A 24,491-nucleotide genomic window follows, 5' to 3' on the forward strand; every position below is an offset into this window, starting at 1 on the left:
AATACAGTTATGAATAAGTGACATTCATAAACATTTATAATAGCAAAAATTTAAAACAATTCGAATAGCCAATATTTGGAGGTAAAGTATGGTATAGCTATAATCAGACTTTGATGTAAACAATGAAACTGAAGATCATGCTTTCAAAGAATACTTATTGTCCTGAAGAAAGTTACTCGCAAATGTGAAAAATCAGAACATACATTTTACAATATTAATTTTGTTTTTAAGATTCTATATATCCACATAAAAGAACTAGAAATGAATACACAAATCTTTTATTGTTTGGGGGCATGGGATAATAGGCACTTTGTATTTTAGCATTCTTCTGCATCTTTACATTTTCCATAATTGATATAATCAAATAGTAAAGTCAATCATTTTAAAAAATGAAAACAAACTGAGAAAGTTCCAGTTCTTGGAAACACACTGATTCTGGTTGAGGCAAATTTTAGGCTGCAGTATTATGAAAAGTCATTTTTTTTTAAAAAAGTGAACTCTATGCACCATAGAAAGAGGATTATTAATGTTTATATCCCACAATCATATTTGTATCAGTTTATGATAGTCTATAAACTATTTTAAAATTATATACATACACTATGTAACATGTTGTATATTTTTCAGATTAATATTTTATTTCCACTCCTTTCATGCCATATCATTCTTCAAATACCAAAGTCCATAGCTAGTCTTTTTCTCTCTGCTCTAATGTTTAAGAATTAATTCCAGAGTTTATAGTTGTTAGTGGGAATAAGAAAAAATGTGTATGCTCTATTTATATAGAATGAGAAGTCTCATCTCTCAAAAACTGCTTCATATATTTTAATGTTATGTTATTAGGTATACATAGACTTAGGACTGATGTATATTCCTGATCAATCTAATCTTTTATTTAGCAGGGTCCCCCTTTATAATCTAGTAGTCACTTTTGCCTTACATGTTGTATTATAATATAGATATACCAACTTTCTTACAGCTAATATTTGCCATTATATCCTCTGTCAACCTTTTAATGTCTTTTGAATATGACTTTTGAAAATAGAGCTAGATTTTTAAGAATTTGAACTGACAATTTTTGCTTTTTAATCTTTTTGTCATTACTTATATACATTTTTGCATTTATTTCTCATCTTTTAAAAATGTTTTGTATTTATCTTTTCCTCCTTTCTTGCCTTGAGATTGAATTCATTTTCTTTTTATCTGCTTCAGAGGTATACACTCTATTATATAGTCAGTTTTGTGGTTACCCTATTTTGACATGTATTCTTAACAGAGTCATAAGTTAATCATTTATTTTTACCTTGAACTTTAAGAATATAAGGACCTTAGAAAATTTTAATTCTGATTATCTTTTTCTAATTTATATCTATTGTTCCCTATTTTAATTCTAGCTGATTTCCCAAAAGATTACCCATTAATGTTTTTATAAGTCTGATTTTTTTTACAATTAGCAAATTATGTGGAAAGTAATTTAAAGACATTGACTTTTCAGACTCTTTTTTTGAGATGGAGTTTCACTCTTGTCACTCAGGCTGGTGTGGAATGGTGTGATCTCGGCTCACTGCAACTTCCGCCTCTCAAGTTCAAGTGATTCTCATGCCTCAGTCTCCCTAGTAGCTGGGATTACAGGTGCCCACCACTATGCTCAGCTAATTTGTGTATTTTTAGTAGAGATGGGTTTCACCATATTATCCTGGCTGGTCTCGAGCTCCTGACCTCAGGCAATCCGCCTGGCTTAGCCTCCCAAAGTGCTGAGATTACAGGTGTGAGGCATTGCACCTGGCCTTCAGACTCTTTTAAGTAGGTACAAGGTACAAGGTACATGACTTTAAAAGACCCTGCAGTAGACCACAGTGAAAAGAAAAATTACAGTTCTCCCTGTAGTAGATTTCCAAGACCAAAAACAAAAAGCATTCTCACGAAAGTAACAATAACGTATATACACATGAAAAACAAGCTTCTATTTATTTCATTTAAAAAACATCATGAAATCATGTAAAATAATTCATTGGCTCATAAAAAAAAGGAGTGAATATAAAATATTAATCATAAAATAAACCATCCTACCTAGTATGTGTATGTAGGTTTTTGGAGTCTGCTCTGTTGCCTAGGTTGGAGTCCAGGAGTGCGACCTCGGCTCACTGCAACCTCTGCCTCCCGGGTCCCAGTGACTCTCCTGCCTCAGCCTCCTGAGTAGCTGGGATTACAGGTGCCCACCACGATGCCCAGATTTTTGTGTATTTAGTAGATGGAGTTTCGCCATGTTGGTCAAGGCTGGTCTTGAACTCCTGACCTCAAGCAATCCACCCGCCTTGGCCTGCCAAAGTGCTGAGATTACAGATGTGAGCCACCGCACCCAGCCTGTATATACTTTTAAGTAGTTTAAATTTACAGACTAACAGTATTAAACACCCATCATAAGAAGTTGTTGCAAACAAACATTCTGGGTATAGATATTGATAGTTATTTTTTTTATGGTACAAAGATAGAGTTCACTTTTAAGAAAGAAACAGAACTTTCCTCAGTACTACTGCCACAAATCTTGCCTCACCACAATCACTAATACTGATCTGACGTACTGGAATTATACTGTTAAACACAATTATTTATTAAAGTGTGTTTTTGGATTTTACTACAATGATTCAAGTTCTCATCAGTGTAATGATTAAGGCAAAAGGAAAATAAAGTATGTACTTAAGACTTTGCTCTATCAAGTTAATATATACAAAGGTGTTATTTGAAATTTGTGCCTTATGACAATCTCCCAATGTATTACGGTATGTTAGTAGTACACTAAAGCTTGCCTAAGAGGAAATTTTTAACTAAAACATGCTCAATTTCAACAATGAATTAACACATTTCTATTTTATTTTAATGACTAAAGGCATAAAACACAACTAGTAAAATTAACAAAAATATGATATAAAAAGTTAGAGAAGTATGAGAACAGTCATATAATTTTATTTATAAAATTGAAAAGAAAAATAGGATTATAGAATGATGGTGGATTTTTTGGGATTTTTTCCTTGATAGAAATATTAAAAGAACAGATATGAGTTAAGATTTTTATATTCTTGCCAGGTGTGGTGGCTCACGCTTGTAACCCCAGCACTTTGGGAGGCTGAGGCGGGTGGATCACGAGGTCAGGGGATCGAGACCATCCTGGTTAACATGGTGAAACCCCGTCTCTACTAAAAATACAAAAAATTAGCTGCGCATGGTGGCGCGTGCCTGTAATCCCCGCTACTCAGGAAGCTGAGGCAGGAGAATTGCCTGAACCCAGGAGGCGGAGGTTGCAGTGAGCCGAGATCGCGCTGGGTAACAAGAGCGAAACTCTGTCTCAAAAAAAAGAAAAAAAAAGATTTTTATATTCTTTTAAACTGCAAACCTAACTTTGATAAAAACAGATTAATATTTAAATTCTAGAATAAAAAAGCTAAAGCTGATTTTAATGGTATCATTAAAAAGAGTAACAACTGAATTATTAAGACCTTGTTCAAAAACACACATCAGCTGTCTAATAAATTTTGAGACAATCTATCATTCTGGTTTGGAGAATACCAAATGTATTTTTCTAAATGACACAAAAAAAGCTAAGCAGAGTTTCTCCAAGGACTCTCCAGTTTTAGAATGTTAACCTTGGAGATAGATGAAGCTGTTTGTGGGAAAGGAGAGCAGAAATATGCCACATTAAGAAGTTAAATAGTCAGTATGATGCCTAATGAATGTTAAGAATGTAAATATAGAAAAGATACATTCTATAAAGAAATTATAAGTAAAATAATTATGTTCATTAGCAATTTAAAATATTTTTCTTTGAAAATAAACTATTTGATTATCTTGCCCTTTATCAAAATAATAACTAATTTCTCATAAAAGAGTACTAACATAGTTTTGCTTTATTATTTTTAAAGCTTTAAGCTAGCTGGCTATACAACACATGATAAAGTTAGAGATAAATTATCTAAACCTTTATCAATATCACCCTAGTACAGTGTTAGTAAAACTTGGACTTTTTAAATATTCTAACTTCTTATATTAATCGTAAGTGATAGAAATGCTGTGCAATCAATCTTGATAAATAGAAAAGAATAACTAGCCAACAAAAAACTAGGGAAGCAAAATCAGCATTTAAGCTTCAAAAGTTTAATGTATTAAAGAGTTTTATATTAATAGGCTATTTCACAATTTACTCACATTGTTGAAAATCAAAATTTTATTACTAAAAGAGGGACGATATAAAGCTAGGACTTTCGTGAATATTCAGATGTCAGAAGAAAGTTGCCAAGGACAGAACTAATTTAACAACAAGAGATTGGTCTTATGCATGTTACCCAGCACCATTACTAACTGTTAAAACAACCAAAACTATAAACAACTCAAATGCATGGCTTTTTATTTTTTGTTGCTTTTCACAGATGAGCCTTTGATGTGGAGCTTGTCCCCCGAAACATTTGATCCTCTTCCATATTCAATGGCTGGACTTCGGTGAGGTTTCTCCCTGAGAAATACACATGTGAATATTAGTATCATTTAAAAAATGGTCAGTGTTTTATAAATCAATAACAGCATGTTAAAAACCACTGTAATATAAGAAAGGTTTTATCTTAAAAGTTCCTTAATAACTTTGAAAAACAAGGCAGACTATTTCAGTGAATTTAAGACAGCTGTTTACTGGAGATAGATTTAAGTGTTTACAGTTTAAACACTGTTTAATGTTACCAGTATGGCAGCCACTAGCCACATTTATATTTGAATTGATTAAAATCAAATAAAATAATTCAGTTCCTCAGTTATACCAGCAATGTTTCGAGAGTTAATCAATGGCCATATGTGACTAGTGATTACTACATTGGACAGAATAGATATATAGCATTTTTGTCATTACAGAAGTCATTTCAGAAAATGCCATTGGACAGTGTTGTTAAGAGAAAATGCCACTGTTAGGGCTAGAAATTTATAGGTCATCCATAGAGAGCATGCCTTCTCTAAGTGGCACTTGGATTTCCTATTCAAACTTGGCACTGCTAGGTTTTTAATCAATACATTTTTCAAATGAGACAAATTTCTATAATTAATATGGGAGCAAGTTTTCAATCAATTCAATAGAAAATAGTAGGGCTCTAAATTCCTAAAGAAGTATTTTAAAAGAAAAGAACCTAGCATATGAAATTCTGTGTGAGGCTTCTGATTTACTTGACACCCACTTGTCCACCGCTGGTTCTGTGAAGCCTTCCACCTTCTACAGCAATTCTCCACTCTCTTACAGCTTAGAACAGATTTCTGTTTAAGGTGTGGTGAAGCCTTTCTCTTGAGTGTAATTTGATAGAAATTAGATAGTTTTCCATTTTCCCCCCAGAGAACCACATTAAACTGTAGCTCTAAAGTATGTACAAAATGTATAAAAATCTCTATAATCTTTATTTATTCATTTTTGAGATGGAGTCTGCCTCTGTCACTGAGGCTGTAGTGCAGTAGCACAATTTTGGCTCACCACAACCTCTGCCTCCCAAATTCAAGGGATTTTCCTGCCTTAGCCTCCCAAGTAGCTGGGATTACAGGTGTGTGTTACCACACCTGGCTAATTTTTGTATTTTAGTAGAGATGGAGTTTCACCATGTTGGCCAGGCTGGTTTTGAACTCCTGACCTCAAGTGATCCACCTGCCTCAGCCTTCCAAAGTGCTGGGATTATAAGCATGAGCCACCACGTACAGCCAGAAATCTCTATAATCTTTAATATGTGGTTTTAGCAAATTTATTTTTCATAGTTATTCTAAAAGGAAATTCTAAAAGAAGATAATGTTGTTGCAAAATTCTTCCAAAATATCTAATACACATCAAATATGGTACTGCATGTACTGTTATATATTATACAAGTGTTTGAAATTTCAATTACTATTAAATGCTAAATTTTGATTTGCTAAAAAGTTGTTAAGTCTTCCAAATACAGCCCCTCTTCCCTTATCATATCTCTAGGTATCTTTACCAGTGTGAAATGTATAACTCTATTTATATCCAGATGAGAACCTATTTTACAAGAATAACTACGTTATAGTAAATTAGTTTTCCTTAAAAGAATTTTGGTTTCTATCTTCTGAGGCATAGTTTACTAGTGAATTACTAACCATACAATCCTAAACTACTACTGATTTTTAGATATAAATTTAAATATGTGTGGAATACTCACAATTTAATGTAAAATTGTTATATCTTTCACAAAGGATACTGTGAATACAACTTGGATGGTCATAAAACTTTCTGATAACAGAAGTAAAATTACATAACTTTACTTCTTAAAAAAACAAATGATTTTATAAACAACTTTTACCTTCTTTTAAGTTCTCGGGATCCAGGATTCTCATGGCCAACACTTCTCATTCTAGTGTCTCCTAGATTGCGTCCCAGTTTGTACTTCAAAACCTCACTTTGCCACTCATCATCAAAAGCACAAGCATCACCTATGTTAAATACCAAGATAATGGGAATAACTATTAAGGTATCAACTGTTAGTTACTGCCTTGCTTCCACATATTTTAGTCTAGCCTGGTGTTTTCATTAGTGTAACCACAATATAAAGGCAGGGAGCTGCTTCAAATATAAGGGTCTTTAACAATAGTAATATTTGACTTGAGTAATACTGTCTGTTCCTCTCCTATTCCTACTAATTATCTACTTTTTTCACCTGCTTGGGTATCATATTATTCTACCCAAAGGACCAGCTTACCCAATTATGACTCATAGTTTTTCTTCCTGGGTCATCTCATAGTGAATATGCTGTTCCTGGATACATGTATACTTCTGTGGCTAGCACTATTTTTCTATGTAACTTGACCTCACAAGTTTCTGTTGTCAATTTCCTAAGACAGGTTACTCAGCTAGAATGTCAGTTCATGTTGTTATGAAGTAAGTAATCTAACTTCCACAATAGCAACAATAGACAGATGATAGTACTTCTTTCAGACTGCTTTAAAATACTGTGTTCCTTCATTATATATTTCATCAAAATGTTGATTATTATGAAATACTCAGTATATATTTAAATGTCATAAAATTACAGAGGTTACAATTAAACACAGGTCACATTATCATGGCTTCTATCTTATTGCATAAGAATAATTTTTATCAAACTCCAACGTTAATAGAATTTCTTTTCTTCCTCCCTCCCTCCCCCAAGACGGAGTCTTACTCTGCAGCCCAGGCTGGGGTGCAATGGGGCGAATGGGCTCACTGCAACCTCTTCCTCCTGGGTTCAAGAGATTCTCCTGCCTCAGCCTCCCAAGTAGCTGGGACTACAGGTGCATGCCACCGTGCTAGGCTAATTTTTGTATTTTTAGTGGAGATGGGGTTTCATCATGTTGGCCAGGCTGGTCTCAAACTCCTGAACTTGTGATCCACCTGCCTCAGCCTCCCAAAGTGTTCAGATAATAGGTATGAGCTACTGCACCCAGCCAGAATTTCTTTTTTAGTACAACACTTTAAACACTTTATTATGGAAAAACGTTATTCAAAATACTTTCTGAAAATAGGAGATGAATCTAACTAAATTTTAATATAATTTCATTATTAAATTAATACAATAAAATATAAAAGCTTAATATTGATTTAAAAATTAATAAAAATAATTTAAATTTATTGATTAAATTTGTTAATACATTGTAATATAATTAAAAACTATGGCCAGGTGCGATGGCTCACCCCTGTAATCCCAGCACTTTGGGAGGCCAAGGTGAGTGGATCACCTGAGGTCGGGAGTTCGAGACCAACCTGTCCAATATGGAGAAACCCCCATCTCTAGTAAAAAATACAAAATTAGCCAGGCATGGTGGTGGATGCCTGTAACCCCAGCTACTTAAGAGGGTGAGACAGAATTGCTTGAACCCAGGAGGCAGAGGTTGTGGTAAGTTGAGATTGTGCCATTGCACTCCAGCCTGGGCAACAAGAGCGAAACTCCGTTTCAAAAAAAAAAAAAAAAAAAACTACAGGGAGAAGGGTTAGGACACTAGAAGGACTTAAATGCATTGAAGAATAAATATAAAATCTAGAAAAAGAAAAGATTTACTTGAGAGAGGCAGAGACATATATGCAATCTAACATATACCAGGAATTAAAATCTTATCTATACAAAAGCCTAAGTGTTCAACAACACAGCATGATTTAAGTAAAAATTATGGCTTATTTATAATAAAACTTTTAGGTAACCTCTTAAAATATTTTTGAAAACTGGTATCACAGGAGATTTTACAATTATAATGGTAAATTGAAATAAGTACAATATAAACTATATAAAAGTAAAATACTAACGAGAAAAAAGTGTGTTTTTATATATATAAAATGATTAGTAAGAAATACATGAAAACATTAATAGTATTTTTGGTTTGGACTATGGATGAATTTTTTGTTTATACTTATTTTTTAATAAGAAAAACTTCCTAGCAACTTTCATTTAATGTCTTTATACTTTTCAAATGTACTTTCTTGATAATCAGAAAAAAATATTTAAAGACTCATTTTGTCTACTGATAGTATTACTAAGTAACAATTTAAGATTCCACTTTTCAAGTATAAAATAAAAATAAATAATATACCATATTGCCAAAAATCACTATAAAAAAGAGCTCTCCTATAAAAGGATGGAACCACAATCCTATTATTTTCACAAGGTATTCATTACACATTATTCAAAAACTACATCTTATGATGTTTCTACAAAAAATATTCATCAAGTACAGTTGTTATTTTAATCTTATGAGAAAGAATTTTTGTGTGTGTGATAACTTACTTTCATTCATATTGATGAACTCCTGGTTTACCTCTTCATCTCCAGTCTTCTTGTTCTTTGACTTTTTAATTACATGAGCTCGGTCACGAATATGATGACCAATAGCCATTTTTTCTAGTCCACTGTCAGAATCTCTCATTGCTTTCCTGGTTTCCTTTATCTATAAAAATAAAGAAACAAAAGATACTTCACTATTATTTAAACATAACTATACTGTATATAATTCTAAAATTATCGGGGCCAGCTTACCTTTTGAGGTATGGCCATAGATCTACTACTCTAAAAATAATGTGTACTCTGTTCCACTATTAACTTGTGGTAAAACTGTGGTAATAAGTCTCTGATATTTCCTGAACTCCTTGAAATGAAAATGTCTACAATAAACAGAACCCATACAATTCAACCTTTTTCCAAATTAAAATCAAATATTAAAACAAAAGTAACAATTATAATTTAATGCCTTCCAGACTATCTTGGACAATGTAATAGAAGTTTATGATGGCATTCCTACAAATAAGGGCAACTAATTATTCGTCAGTCATGTTGATTGGCTTGAATCTCATGATTCCCACCTATCAACTCTGTGGAAGTGTTATCAGAATATTTATGATAGCTACTATCATGATTTACTGTGGGACATATACAATTATATTGTTTATCTTTAAGACTATCACTTTTAGAATGTTTGAGATCAATTAGCAGAATTATGGCAAGAGCATCATTAAAAGGTTCATCTTTATATGGAAGAACTAAAAAATGAACTACTTCACACTCATTAGACTGGTAAACCTAAATTTCTACTATAAGTACTAACAAGGAAGTAGAGAAATGGCAACACAAACCACAGTTTGCAGAAGCCAACAACTTCAATCACTGTGAGACAGTAGTTTGGAAATGCTAGGTAAAGATGAAGGTACACATATCCTACAACTCAGCAATACCATTCCTAGAGTGTTTGTATAAGGAGCCATGTATAAAGATGAATTAGTGAAAGACTAGACTCACCTACATATCTATCAATAGAAAATGATTTAAAAATCATAGTACATTCGTATTTTGGATATTACATAGAAGTTAAACGACAGCCACATGTATCATCTTGAATAAATCTCAGCAGCATATTACTCAGCAAAGACAAGTTGCAGAGGACACATGTAATATGATACCTTTTATGTAATGTTGGGAAATCTTGAAAATAATCCATTATATTTTTATGATATAAACATAAATAATAAAATTGTAAAAACATGCATGAAAATGATAAACTCCAAATATAGGAAAATGGTAATCTCTGAGGAGGGGAGAAAGGGAAAGCAGACCACAGAGGAATGTATTAGAAGCTTCAACTGCCTCTGTACAGTTTTGCTTAAAAAGAAAACAAAGCAAGAGACAACTTGAAGCAAAGAGAAAAATGTTATCATATGACTAAACTGGGCAGCAGGAATATGGGCACTTATTATGTTATTCTCTATATCCTTTTTGTACACTTTAAACATTTTGAGTTAAAAAGTTAATTCACTTCAAATGTAAACTTAAAAGTAGACATTATTTCATGAAACAAAGGCTTTAGTGTTTTTCTTTGTCAACATGTAAAGGTAATAAACATCAATAGATATTTACATGAAAAAAGGCACTGTCAAGCGGGTGAAAATTGCCACAAACTAAGTAAATACATTGAGTTTTAATGGTTTCCACAGTGAGGACAACCTTAACCCCAACCCTACAGCTTCCTCCTGTCCCCCAGCCACCTTGTACCAGATCAAATTTTAGTAGTTAACTACACCTATGTCCCCAAACCTGTGATACTTCTATAGACAGTCTATCAGTCCACAACTTTATAAAGCTCTAGGAATGCTTATAGAAAACTTACTCCTCCTGGAGCTCGACGGGTTTGAGTTGAGGCCTGAAAAACCTTTGGCGGTTCATCTCCTACTTTGGAGTAAGTCATAACTGAGGAAGAACAAAATGAATGTCCATTTGGATCCACTGAAAGTTGACCCTACAGGTAAACAAATTGTAAATTCAAAGTCGGGTCGAATATAAATAATTATTGCCAGAGAGTTCAAATAAGTAACAACACTAGCTGTAAGTTCTGCCTAAGGATACTAAACTACCAATATGGTGTAGCCAAAGGGCACATCCAGGTTCTCAAGTGAGAAATAACTTGAAAAATTACCACAAAAAAAAAAAAGGCATCCCTAGAGGCCTAATGGTCATCCATTTTGGGTACCATCCCGCTTGCCTTATGTCTCACTCGGAGATCCTTAAGTCTTTGGGTGCTTGTGGCTCAGATTTCAATAAAGATGCTATGCCCCCAAACTTGTGACACTTCTATATTCAGTGGTTGACCCTTTTGTGTAATCTTGCCAATCAAGCCAATTAGTTATACATCAAGTTTCATACCTCTTCCTGTAGATGCCAGATTGCTACATTACTAAAACCAATAATGCCCTAGATTATTTGGGCATTCTGAAATGATCCATAGAATTCAAATTGGATGACTAGAATGATTTGGGTCTTCTTCAGATCACATCAAGTGACTGGTTTTAATGTTAAGTAGAAAAGAAAGAGTATTACTATAGTACTAGTTTATAAGTATTTGAACTATCAGGGTTTTATATCTAAACAACATTCCCAAAATTTCTGTTTTCAGAGTTATTTATAAAACCCTAAAACATAACTCTTCAGATGTTACAAATCCTTTTAAGTAAACAGGTTAATATTATTAATATTAACAATATTAATCCTTTTAACTAAACAGGTTAATTTTATTGTTAATAACCAATAAAATTATGCAAATTCATATAAAATGTTCATTTACAATAGTGACTTTCAGTAGATTCAATGTTTTTGAGGTTAACTTTTTTCCAAATTTTTTTTAAATTTTGAAAGTCAACATTATTTTTCAAACTTGGAGGTTATGAACTCAATTTAGTAGGTTGTAACCAGGATTTTTAAAACATGAAATACACCAGAAAATAACTATATATACTGTAAAGAGTATAGTCATTTTTTTCATGAAAATTTTACTTCAAATACATTTATAAAGTATACAAATATTGCTTATTCGGTTAATCATGTAAAATATCTTTTTAACCACTATGGTTAAAAAAGTTTGAAAGCCACTATGAAATATAATATACCAAAGTATACACAATGTTCTCAATGCTTTATTTTTAGTACTTACAAAGTTTCTTTCTAATTGCTGCACACGGTTTCTCATATTTGACAACATTTGGTCCACTGTCTGAAAAGGGCTGACATCTGTATGCTATAGAATATCAGGAAATTTGTTATCAACTATAAGTACAACACAAAAGATGCAAATACATCTTCCAAAACAGCTAAATTTTTTTTTATTCATTTAGTAGAATCTCATGCAGTAATCAACCAGACAAAGATAACTTAAAGAGCATAAAATAACAGCGATTAGTTAAGGAGAAAACTGAAGCATACACAAAATCCCAAAGAGGCAACATACAAATAATTAGGGAATTGTAACATTATAAATACATATATGCACATGTGTATATATACACATATACATGCGCATATATATACAAATACACACATACACCTAATCACTCATTGCTCACTTTTCAAAACAGAATTTGGTATATGTTAAATACTAAGTGATATATTTTCTAGCATAGAATAGTTTTCATAATTTTCCTTATCTCTCAATGCTCCACCATGCAAATAAATAAAACTTGGGTATAAGATGCCAATGTCAGCCAGGCGCAGTGGCTCAAGCCTGTAATCCCAGCACTTTGGGAGGCCGAGGCGGGTGGATCACAAGGTCAAGAGATTGAGACCATCCTGGTCAACATGGTGAAACCCCATCTCTACTAAAAATACAAAAAATTAGCTGGGCATGGTGGCGCCTGCCTGTAATCCCAGCTACTCAGGAGGCTGAGGAAGGAGAATTGCCTGAACCCAGGAAGCGGAGGTTACCGTGAGCTGAGATCGCGCCATTGCACTCCAGCCTGGGTAACGAGAGCAAAACTCTGTCTCAAAAAAAAAAAGATGCCAATGTCACCCCCACCAGTACTACAAGGATCAAAGAAGCTGCCCCTCTGGTAAGTAGACAGCCTTCCTCTATTCATAGTAGGATCCAGGTGACAGAAATCAATTCACTTTACTAAATAGGCCTTCAATTTTCTGCCTACTGAAGGGTCAGTAGGCTACACCCTTGAAGTATGAGGTATGCTTCTTCAGAAAAACAGTTAAGAATTCCTCTAAACAGTAGTTTCTCAACCAAGATTGATTTTGACTCTCAGGAGACATTTGGCAATAACTATACTCATTTTTGGCTGTCACAGGTGAGGAGAGCATGTAACTAGCATTTAGTGGATGGCGGTCAGGGATACTGCTTAACATCCTACAATGGATAGGACAGTCCCAGAACAAAGAATTACCCAGCCCAAAATGACAGTAGTGCTGAGGTTAAGACACTTTGTTCTAGGAAAATCTACCACTGATTTTAGGTTTCATCACTGGAAGACTCGCCAGCAAATAAAAGTCAAGCACACATTTCAATGTGTTACCCAGTAAATCATCTGTTATAAAATAGAAGGAGTTGCTTGGTTTAAGGAACTTCTCTGTTCAAGCAAGCAGAGCGCTGAATCTCTAAGGCCTGTTTGTGCCTCTGCCTTCTATTGCTATTGGATTTTTACATATATTAACAATGGAAAATAGGTGGGAAAACCAAATTCCTCCTAGAAACCTGCACTTAATATAGTTCGGAACAACAAAGGCACATTTAGGAAGTATTAATATATATTTGACTACAAAAAGGACTGAAGTAGAGTTTAATGCTAGACGGAGAATCCGTTCTTATTTCATGAGATATGGAAAGGTTAATCCAAAGGAGAAATAGACAGAAAGGAAAAGATCAGACATTGGGGTATGTCTGCCCTCTTCTCAATTCATGTTCAAATCAACCACCAAAAGATGTGTCTGCACCCCTTGCTCTGGGGTGACCCAACACACTAGAGTGACAAAAAGTTTGGGTACAAAATGGAGTTGAGACTTCAGTGGGCCCTTAAGGCTTTCAAAAATTTTGTACACAGGGCCATTTTGTCAATTTTATTTACAATATTCCCAAAACATATATAACAATTTCTGGCATTCAAGAGGGTTTAACAAATATTTGTGGAATGAATGAACAAATTATCTCTAGCTCAGCTCAAATCCATATATCCAATAGTTTACCAGATAAATCTCCCTGGAAAACCCCAGATGTCTCAAATGCAAAACACCCAAAACTAAAATGATGGTTTTGACTACTCCACTCTTACATCTATACTGAACCAATGCCTTATCTCAGTGGCATTCCTACCTCATTCTTTGTGCCAGAAAAATGGGTGTGATACTCCCCTTCTCCCTCTCTATTGCTCTTTCAACCCTACCAATCACTAAGTTCTAGCCATTCATCCTTTTAACCCTCTCTTGAATGAAATAATTCATTTTTATCATCATAGTCATTACTAGTAGAAGTAAGTCATCACTAATACTTTATCCAGAATTCTTCAACAGCCTTTTGACTTCACTGCCTCCACTGTAGTCTCTTCTAATCTTTCAAAAATCTGACTCTATTACCACTTTGACATTAGTCATCACTGCTTCCTCTGCTATTAAGATAATGTTTACTTTCCTTCCTATGGCCTAAAGAAGTCTCTGGTTACCACTTCATCATCATCAGTGTCTACTGTTCAACTTACACTCTGGGGCTAATTGATTCTGAACAACTTTAGCTACCTAGCCTCCAGGTCTTTGCACAGGTTGTTTTCTCTGTGTTGAACAGTATTCCTTTCCTCTCTCTCCTTTTCTAGCTAACTGCTACTAATCCTTAAGTTTCAGGAAGTCTACTTGGATTGACCCACCCCACCTCAAAAGGTGCTTTTTCCGATCTGTGCTCCCTCCCATAGCATGCTGAACTTCCTGATCATTTTACTCATAACTCTGTGTTATAACTGCTTTTGTCATTTGTCTTACTGAATACTCTGGTCAGGAGGAACAAATGTTATGCCTGTATGTTAAACTTCAAGGAAACAAATAATGCAACTGTAGCACAAAAAATTTTTTTAAAACTCTTTTCATGAGACTGTAGATACAAATGTTCCAAATTCATGTTATTTTCTGCTACTCCCTAGAATGCGTTTAGTGTGCTGGAAGCTAGCATCACAGACACAGCACAAAAACCCTAAGAAACAGGTGGTAGAAATGCTGGTTGCAGAGTAGCCATTCTTAAGTACAGATAAGAAAAAGCTGCATGGCAAGCTGGCAGCAAAATCCTAGACAAAGCAGTCAATCTGTGCTTTTCCAAATGCTGTGCTTATCTATCTACAGTTTAGTACCTTTTTTTTTTAACCTTTTGGAAAGTCATCATAAGCATGTGAAAGTCCCCAGCTTTCAAACACAACTATGAGAATCCCTTTTGTAAATCAAGCAAATATTCATCTATTAATATCTACTTTTTTTGAAGATGAATTTTATATATGTTGAAATGACTTACTTCAGGAAACATGTGCCTAAACTTTCTAAGGTAAGTTTGATACATGAAACAGAGGTTTTCAGTACAAATATTAAAAAGCCATTATGAAAGTGAGATTGCATGCCAATTTAGTCAGTCAGAGTTAATGAAAAATAAGTATTTGTCAGAAAATATTGCTAAAATGATTTGTGTCTGATACGAACCATAGCACCAAAACTGCCAAAAGGCACAAGAGAACAATTCATTGCCTGGAAAAATATCCAATTAATTTTGATTATGACATTTATTATATAGAAGTTTCTCAATTTACCAATTAAACGTTTACTGAGTTTCAAATATCTACATTTCAATTGCAGAAATTCATCTTTATAGAAACCCCTGAGGACTTGTTATCTTAGAGCTATCATTCCTGAGGCTGAAAAAGTGACAGAAATAAAAGAGGCAAAAAATAATGGTTACAATGTATAAATATCCTGTTTTTTTTTTAAAATGTTTAGTTGAGTATATTTGTAGCCTCTAGCTTTGCTCTAAGGCAAGACACATGAAAATATATTGCAGTTGCAAGACTTTTGAGATACAATTAAAGGTTAATCTAAGCTTTGAAAGTCCATAGGTAACCATATGGAATATTGCCTAAACTTTTTTATATTCCAATAAAGATAATCCTTTGCAGCTTTTGATATTATTTTCAAGTATTAAAACAATTCGTATGGGAGAGAAAGGACATTTCCTTGCCTGTTCTAGTTTCAGATATGGGAGGAAATTATAAGGTGAGAAATGTATACATAAATATAAAAAATAATGGTTTTAAGTTTGCCTTGTAATATATAACCCTATGGTCCTCAAAGTTTTGGTAGCACAGTGGAATTCTATATTGCTGACAAGTCGCTATTCAAGGATTCAGCTTTCCAAAGGTCCCCCCTTTTAAATAAGTTATTTCTATAACAAGAATATTAGTTATATCATATCATTATAGATATATACTTCTATAGTACTCTTCTTCAAATTCCTACAGGTCTTTCTCACCAACTGTCTTTGGGAAAAAAAGAACTTACAGTCAAAGTATCTTCATCATCATTACGTCCTCTACGATTATGAGCTCTCCCTCTACCATCAGAGATACTGGGCAAATCTCTTCCAAAGGGTTCAGAAACACTTCTCATCATCTGTCGCATATTTTCTTGGTGTGCAAGAATGGATTCACTGTTGAAAATATACATAATCAAGAAAGATTCAGGGTTGGAATTTAAATAAGTAGGCAGCTAAATGCCACAAAGAATTATTTTGGGATGTTTGTTAAAGAGATAAAAGAAGAATAGAATAGAATTCTATTTTATTCAGAAATAGGATAGAATTATCTCACAAAGATCCATTTTTTAGATGGTTCCCTACTTACAATGGTTCAAGTTAAAGTTTTTTGACTTTACTGTTGTATGAAAGCACTATGCATTCAGTAGAAACAGTACTTCAAGGACCCATAGAGCCATGCTGGTTTTCACTTTCAGTACAGTAGTCAATAAATTACATGAGATATTCAACACTTTATAATAAAGTAGGCTTTATATTACATGATGTTGCCCAACTGTAGGCTAATGTATATGTTTCGATGATACTCAGTAGGTTGTGTATTAAATGAATTTTGATGTGTAATATTTTCAACTTGCTATGGTTTCATTGGAATGTAATCTCATCGTAAGTTGAGAAGCATCTATGTTGATAAATAAAATTAATGAAAACCTGTTATTTTCATCTACTATAATTCATTTAATGCATAATAAAAAATACACCTTTATCCCATATTGCATAAAAATGGTAAACACAAAGTAACATGTCTCAGGTTGCTTAAGCTAAAAGAAATGGCAAATAAAGTAATCTGAAAAATACTGTTTTCAGGTAGAGTCCATTTTGGGCAGTCAATAATATAAATTCCAGAGAGGATTAATAAATACTGACTGGTTTATTTTTTAACTCTTATGTAGGAAATATAAGCATTGAGAACTATAGCTATGTTATGACCATTGTAAAGCTATATTTTTAAATAGACAAAGTCAAAGCTACAGATGTTTACGAAGCTAACTTTCTAAAAACTCTTAAATACTAGGAATCACCACATAACCAAAATATCTGTACCAACAGTGAGATGGTTAGCAATGCAGATTCCTATCTACCACTGCCACCCTCCCTACCCCAATCAAATTCACTTGCTCTGAATATGATTTGTAGACATGCATCCCTAATAATTTTTTTTTTTTACATAGGGCATCATTCTGTCACCTAGGCTGGAGTGCAGTGGTATGATCTTGGCTCACTGCAGCCTCCACCTCCTAGGCTCAAGCCATCCTCCTGCCTTAGCCCCCCAAGTAACTGGTACTACAGACATATGCCACTGTGCCTGGCTAATTTTTATATTTTTTGCAGAGATGGTCTTGCCATGTTGCCGAGGCTGTTCTCAAACTCCTGAGCTAAAGTGATCTGCCCACCTTGGCCTCCCAAAGTGCATAGGCAGGTGCCACAGCACCCAGCCTCCTTGATGATGTTAATTCAAGTAGTCCCTCAACGACCTTTGAGAAACAGTATCCCTTCTGTGTTTGTGCCTCCTGAATTAATTAGAACCTGAGCCTCTCCTCCTGAGCCTAAATTTCCTGTTGTAGAATAAGGGTAATATTGCATATCCCTGTTCTTGAAATTAAATAGTGGAATCTGAAAGCACAAAACTGAGTATCTGAGTGAAAATATGTTGAATAAATGTCAATTTCTCTTATCTCCTCTTCCTGACTCATGTTTGGATGTCACTCTATTATTCTATCATTTAATACTCTCATGAAAAAAAAGAGTGATTTATTTTAAAAACACAGCAGGAATTACAGGCGTGAGCCACCGCACCCAGCCCAATGCTGAGGCAGGCAGATCACGAGATCAGGAGTTAAAGACCAGCCTGACCAATATGTTGAAACTCTGTCTCTGCCAAAAATACAAAAATTAGCCAGGCATGATGGTGCATGCTTGTACTCCCAGCTACTCAGGAGCCTGAAGCAGGAGAATCGTTTGAACCTGGGAGGTGGAGATTGCAGCCAAGACTGCACCACTGCACTCCAGCCTGGGCAACAGTGTGAGACTCTGTCAAAAACAACAACAACAAAAAACAAAACAAAACAAAAAAAACCCACAGCAAGGATCACATTTCAGGCTCTATTCTGTGTGCTTTATAAATATCAACACTATAATCTGATGTTAACCAAGACTTGTTCATCACAAGTCTTATTGAAGAATCTAAATTTTTTTTTTTTACTTTATCACAATGGTTTCCCAACTTTGTTCCAGCTGGACAGTTACTGATGCACTAGTCAATTTCTTATTCCTCATTCTAGAACTTAAGGTACACCATGATTTCTGGCAGTCCAATGGAAGCCCCCTCTTCCCAATAGTCTGGCCTACTTTCACACTTCTCCATTTCAGTTACATTTTTCTTAAGTCACCCTTTCTCCTTCTAATTCCAATCCTCTGATGTCATCATGAAGCTAAAATTTTCCTTGCAGCTCCAGCTCAAAGGAGGAAGCTAAAAAATTCTGTCTTCTGCCTGTAATTCCAGGTAGAAAGAACATTTTCTCTGAATTTCACAGTATTTGCATACATAAACCTATTCCAAAAGAGCTCAGATTTATTCATACATTACCTTGGAAGTCAAAAAAAGCATAACTGTTCCAAGTGTGAGTTGAAGATTAGCAAACTGCTTAACTGGATTTGTGCTTGTGTGTGTAGACAGGTGTTTTCATTCAGCCTGTTTAGGCATAATTTACATATAATGAAATTTACCAATTTTAGTTGTACAGTTTGGATTTTAACAAGTGCAGAGTCATAACCTCCACCATAATTAAGATGTAGAACATTTCCATCACCCCAAAAAGTTTGCTCGTTTTTCTGCAGATAATTACCTGCTCCTAACCCTAATTATCATGAACAGGCTTTCTGTCATTATAGTTTGGTCTTTTCCAAAATTCATATAATGGAATCACATACTATATCGTCTTTTGTTTCTTTCCCTTAGCATAATGCTTCTGTGATTCATCCATGTTGTTCCATATTTCAGTCCATTCAGTTTTATTGCTAAGTTCATACATATGATAATATCAATATCATAATCACAAAACTGTTTCTAGTTTTTGGCTATTATTAATAAAGCTGCTATGAGTACTTACATACTAGTCTTTGTGAATACATACTTTGTCTTAAGTAAACACCTAAGAGTCAGGACTGCTGGCTTGTATTAGAAGAGTGTGTAAATATTATAAAACTGTAAACACAGAGTTCTAGTTGCACTACATTCTTGCTGAAATGTGGGATAGTCAGATTTTAGCCATTTGAGTGGTAATGTCATAACATCTCATTGTGGTTCTATTTTGTATTGTCATTCATATACCTTCTTTGATAGAACTGTCTATTCAAATATTTTCCTCATTTTTAAAAATCAGGTTATAAGAATTCTTTATATATTCTGGACACAGACTTTTATCAGACACAGGTTTTAAATTTTTTCCCCAGTCTTGGACTTGCCTTTTTTGTTCTCTTAATGTGAATGTATTCAACCACACAACTATGATTTTTGTTATGTCTTCCATATTTACCACATTTTGCTAATGTGATTAAGGATTTTGAGATGGGGAGATTATCCTAGATTAATTATCCCAATGTAATCACAAGGGTCCTTATGAGAAGGAGACAGCAGTGTAATAACCATAAGATGCTATACTGCCGGGTTTAAAAATGGAGGTAGAGGCCAAAAGCCAAGGAACACAGCAGTCTCTAGAAGCTACAAAAGACAAGGAAACAGACTCATCCCTATGAACTCCAGAAGGAATGTAGCCCTGCCAACACCTTGATTTAGCACAGGGAAACCCATTTTGGACTTCTGATCTCTACCATAAGACAACTGCTGTTGTTTTAAGTCTCTATGTGGTAATTTGCTATAGAAGCAATAGGAAACTAGTATAAGTTTATAATTTTAATTTTAAAATATACAAAGGTCTCACTCCTCTGTTAAAGTTCTTCAAGACTAGGAACTCTATCTTTATTCATTCATACTACAAACCTCTGTGCTTCACACAGTATACATTATAAATGTTAATAGAATTTGAACCATCCTATATATCAGATGGTCCCCCCAACCATTTCTTTTTTTTCTTTTTCTTTCTTTCTTTATTTTTTAATTACATTTTAATCTTGAAGAACATTCAAGATTGTTGCATAGGTACACACATGGCAGTGTGATGTGCTGCTTCCTCCCCATCACTTATATCTGGCATTTCTCCCCATGCTATCTCTCCCCAACTCCCCATCCCCCGCTGTCCCTCCATTTCCCTCCTACAGAACCCAGTGTGTGATGCTCCCCTCCCTGTGTCCATGTGTTGTTCTCATTGTTTAACACCCACCTATGAGTGAGAACATGTAGTGTTTTATTTTCTGTTCTTGTGTCAGTTTGCTTAGAATGATGGTTTCCAGGTTCATCCATGTCCCTACAAAGGACAGAAACTCATCGTTTTTGATGGCTGCATAGTATTCCATGGTGTACATGTGCCACATTTTCCCTGTCCAGTCTATCATCAATGGGCATTTGAGTTGGTTCCAGGTCTTTGCTGTTGTAAACAGTGCTGCAATGAACATTCGTGTGCATGTGTCTTTATAGTAGAATGATTTATAATCCTTTGGATATATACTCAGTAATGGGATTGCTGGGTCAAATGGAATTTCTATGTCTAGGTCCTTGAGGAATCGCCACACTGTCTTCCACAATGGTTGAACTAGTTTACACTCCCACCAGCAGTGTAAAAGCGTTCCTATTTCTCCACATCCTCTCCAGCATCTGTTGTCTCCAGATTTTTTAATGACTGCCATTCTAACTGGCATGAGGTGGTATTTTAATGTAGTTTTGATTTGCATTTCTCTAATGACCAGTGATGATGAGCATTTTTTCATGTTTGTTGGCCTCATGTATGTCTTCCTTTGTAAAGTGTCCTTTGCCCACTTTTGAATGTACTTGTTTTTTTCTTGTAAAGCTGTTTTAGTTCTTTGTAGATTCTAGATATCAGCCCTTTGTCAGATGGGTAGATTGCAAAAACTTTCCCATTCTGTTGGTTGCCAATTCACTCTAATGACTGTTTCTTTTGCTGTGCAGAAGCTGTGGAATTTGATTAGGTCCCATTTGTCTATTTTGGCTTTTCTTGCCAATGCTTTTAATGTTTTGTTCATGAAGTCCTTGCCCACGCCTATGTCCTGAATGGTTTTGCCTAGGTTTTCTTCTAGGGTTTTTATGGTGTTAGGTCTTATGTTTAAGTCTTTAATCCATCTAGAGTTAATTTTAGAGTAAGGTGTCAGGAAGGGGTCCAGCTTCTGCTTTCTGCACAAGGCTAGCCAGTTTTCCCAACACATTTATTAAACAGGGACTCCTTTCTCCATTATTTGTTTTTGTCAGGTTTGTCAAAGATTGGATGGTTGTAGATGTGCAGTGTTGCCTCCGAGGCCTCTGTTCTGTTCCATTGGTCTATATCTCTGTTTTGGTACCAATACTATGCTGTTTTGATTACTGTAGCCTTGTAGTATAGTTTGAAGTCCAGTAATATGATGCCTCCCGCTTTGTTTTTTGTTGTTGTTGTTGTTTTTCCCTTAGAATTGACTTGGCTATGCGGGCTCTCTTTTGGTTTCATATGAAGTTTAAGGTGGTTTTCTCCAGTTCTGTGAAGAAGGTCATTGGTAGCTTGATGGAGATAGCATTGAATCTGTATTACTTTGGGCAGTATGGCCATTTTCACGATATTGATTCTTCCTAACCATGAACATGGAATGTTTCTCCATCTGTTTGTGTCCTCTCTTATTTCATTGGGCAGTGGTTTGTAGTTCTCCTTGAAGAGGTCCTTTACATCCTTTGTTAGTTGTATTCCCAGGTATTTTATTCTCTTTGTAGCAATTGTGAATGGCAGTTCGTTCTTGATTTGGCTCTAAGTCTGTTATTGGTGTATAGGAATGCTTGTGATTTTTGCACATTGATTTTGTATCCTGAGACTTTGCTGAAGTTGCTTATCAGGTTCAGATTTTGGGCTGAGATGATGAGGTCTTCTAGATATACAATCATGTCGTCTGCAAATTGAGACAATTTGGCTTCCTCCTTTCCTATTTGAATACCCTTTATTTCTTTTTCTTGCCTGATTGCTCTGGCTAGAACTTCCAATACTATATTGAATAGGAGTGGTGAGAGAGGGCATTCTTGTCTAGTGCCAGGTTTCAAAGGGAATGCTTCCAGTTTTTGCCCATTCAGTATGATATTGGCTGTTGGTTTGTCGCAAATAGCTTTTATTATTTTGAGATACGTTCCATCAATACCTAGTTTATTTAGGGTTTTTAGCATAAAGGGCTGCTGAATTTTATCAAAGGCCTTCTCTGCATCAGTTGAGGTAATCATGTGGTTTTTGTCTTTGGTTCTCTTTATGTGGTGAATTACGTTTATAGACTTGCGTATGTTGAACCAGACTTGCATCCCCGGGATGAAGCCTACTTGATCATGGTGGATAAGCTTTTTGATGTGCTGTTGTAATCAGTTTGCAAGTATTTTATTGAAGAATTTTCTTCATATGTTCATCATGGATATTGGCCTGAAGTTTTCTTTTCTTGTTGAGTCTCTGCTGGGTTTTGGGATCAGGATGATGTTGGTCTCATAAAATAATTTGGGAAGGACTCCCTCTTTTTGGATTGTTTGGAATAGTTTGAGAAGGAATGGTACCAGCTCCTCTTTGTATGTGTGGTAGAATTTGGCTGTGAACCTGTCTGGACCTGGGCTTTTTTTGGGTGGTAGGCTCTTAATTGCTGCCTCAACTTCAGACCTTGTTATTGGTCTATTAAGGGTTTCGGCTTCTTCCTGGTTTAGCCTTGGGAGAATGCAAGTGTCCAGGAATTCATCCGTTTCTTCCAGGTTTACTAGTTTATGTGCATAGAGTTGTTTGTAATAATCTCTGATGATGGTTTGTATTTCTGTGGAATCTGTGGTGATATCCCCTTTATTGTTTTTATTGCATCTATTTGATTTTTCTCTCTTAATCATTTTTTATTAATCTGGCTAGTGGTCTATTTTGTTGATCTTTTCGAAAAACCAGCTCCTGGATTTACTGATTTTTTGAAGGGCTTTTTGTGTCTCTATCTCCTTCAGTTCTGTTCTGATCTTAGTTATTTCTTGTCTTATGCTAGGTTTTGAGTTTTTTTGGTCTTCCTCCTCTAGCTCTTTCAGTTTTGATGATAGGGTGTCAATTTTAGATGCTTCCTTGCTTCTCACGTGGGCCCTCCCAACCATTTCTTGGCAAAATTACTAACTGTTCTTAATTAAAGGCTCTGCTCACCTTGGTGCTTGCTACACAGAGAAAAATCTCTACTGCAACAAATACTTGCAGTCCTGAAGTTCTTCCTTAGTGACTTTTGCTTTTAGGTGATGGGAAACTCCTAAACTATACTTAGTTTTCTCTGGCCCAAGTATTTTTAATACATGGGACTTACATGTCCTGATAATAGTTCCAAGGGCTTCTTGTGCTTCAGTTTCAGCTGCTCTAGAGTAAGACCACCTGTATGTCTGAGAAACTACACTCTGAGGCTTGTTTATGCCATAGAAGCTTATATCTTAATGTGGGCCAGCCTGAACATGGTCTCAAAATTTTGTATCTATAAATATCTGTTTTCTGAGGAAGAAACAGATGTATAAACTTTTTGTAGATTTGTAGTTCATTTTCCTGTCTTTAGATGAAACCAACAAAACTGATGACTTAGACTGAGGGCAGTTTTAAGTGTGTTATGCTTGTGATTTAACATGTATTAGTTATCTATTGCTGTTGTAACTTAGCAGCTTAAAACGACATTTGTTATGTCACAATTTCTGTTGATTAGGAATCCAGAGCAGTTTAGGTGGGTAGTTCTGACTCAGGGCATCTGTAGGCTGCAATGAAGTTGTCAGTTGAGGCTTTAGTCATCTCAAGTCTTGACTCGTGGAGAACCCACTTCCAATTTCCTTCACATGGCTATTGGCTAGTCTCAAAAAAGTCTGCTTCTAAGCTCATTCAGGTGGACCTCTCCACAGTGCTGTTTCACATCATAGTAGCTCTTTCCCCAGCATTAGCCATCGTGTAAGAGAACATCTAAGACAGAAGCCATGGTCTTTTAAAAATGTAATTTTGGGAGTGACA

General features: G+C 35.0%; 1 protein-coding gene across 3 annotated transcripts in view; it reads right to left on the bottom strand.

Annotated features, from left to right (window-relative positions):
• Nucleotides 1-262: 262 nt before the first annotated feature.
• Nucleotides 263-24,491, bottom strand: part of MLF1 (myeloid leukemia factor 1) — a 47,955-nt gene continuing 23,726 nt past the window's right edge. For 2 of the 3 annotated variants that reach the window (XM_002759444.7, XM_054247339.2), the window contains 7 exons: nucleotides 16,335-16,482; nucleotides 15,483-15,527; nucleotides 11,971-12,054; nucleotides 10,654-10,782; nucleotides 8,784-8,943; nucleotides 6,333-6,462; nucleotides 263-4,504 (listed from right to left, as the gene is read on the bottom strand). In XM_002759444.7, coding sequence (XP_002759490.4) covers nucleotides 4,399-4,504; nucleotides 6,333-6,462; nucleotides 8,784-8,943; nucleotides 10,654-10,782; nucleotides 11,971-12,054; nucleotides 15,483-15,527; nucleotides 16,335-16,482 — 802 coding nt within the window. In that variant the 3' untranslated portion in view covers nucleotides 263-4,398. The remainder of the gene's footprint in view (nucleotides 4,505-6,332; nucleotides 6,463-8,783; nucleotides 8,944-10,653; nucleotides 10,783-11,970; nucleotides 12,055-15,482; nucleotides 15,528-16,334; nucleotides 16,483-24,491) is intronic. The other variant, XM_008983579.4, reaches the window with a different exon arrangement.

Source organism: Callithrix jacchus, chromosome 17 (assembly GCF_049354715.1).
Source record: "Callithrix jacchus isolate 240 chromosome 17, calJac240_pri, whole genome shotgun sequence".
NCBI classification, from domain to species: domain Eukaryota; kingdom Metazoa; phylum Chordata; class Mammalia; order Primates; family Cebidae; genus Callithrix; species Callithrix jacchus.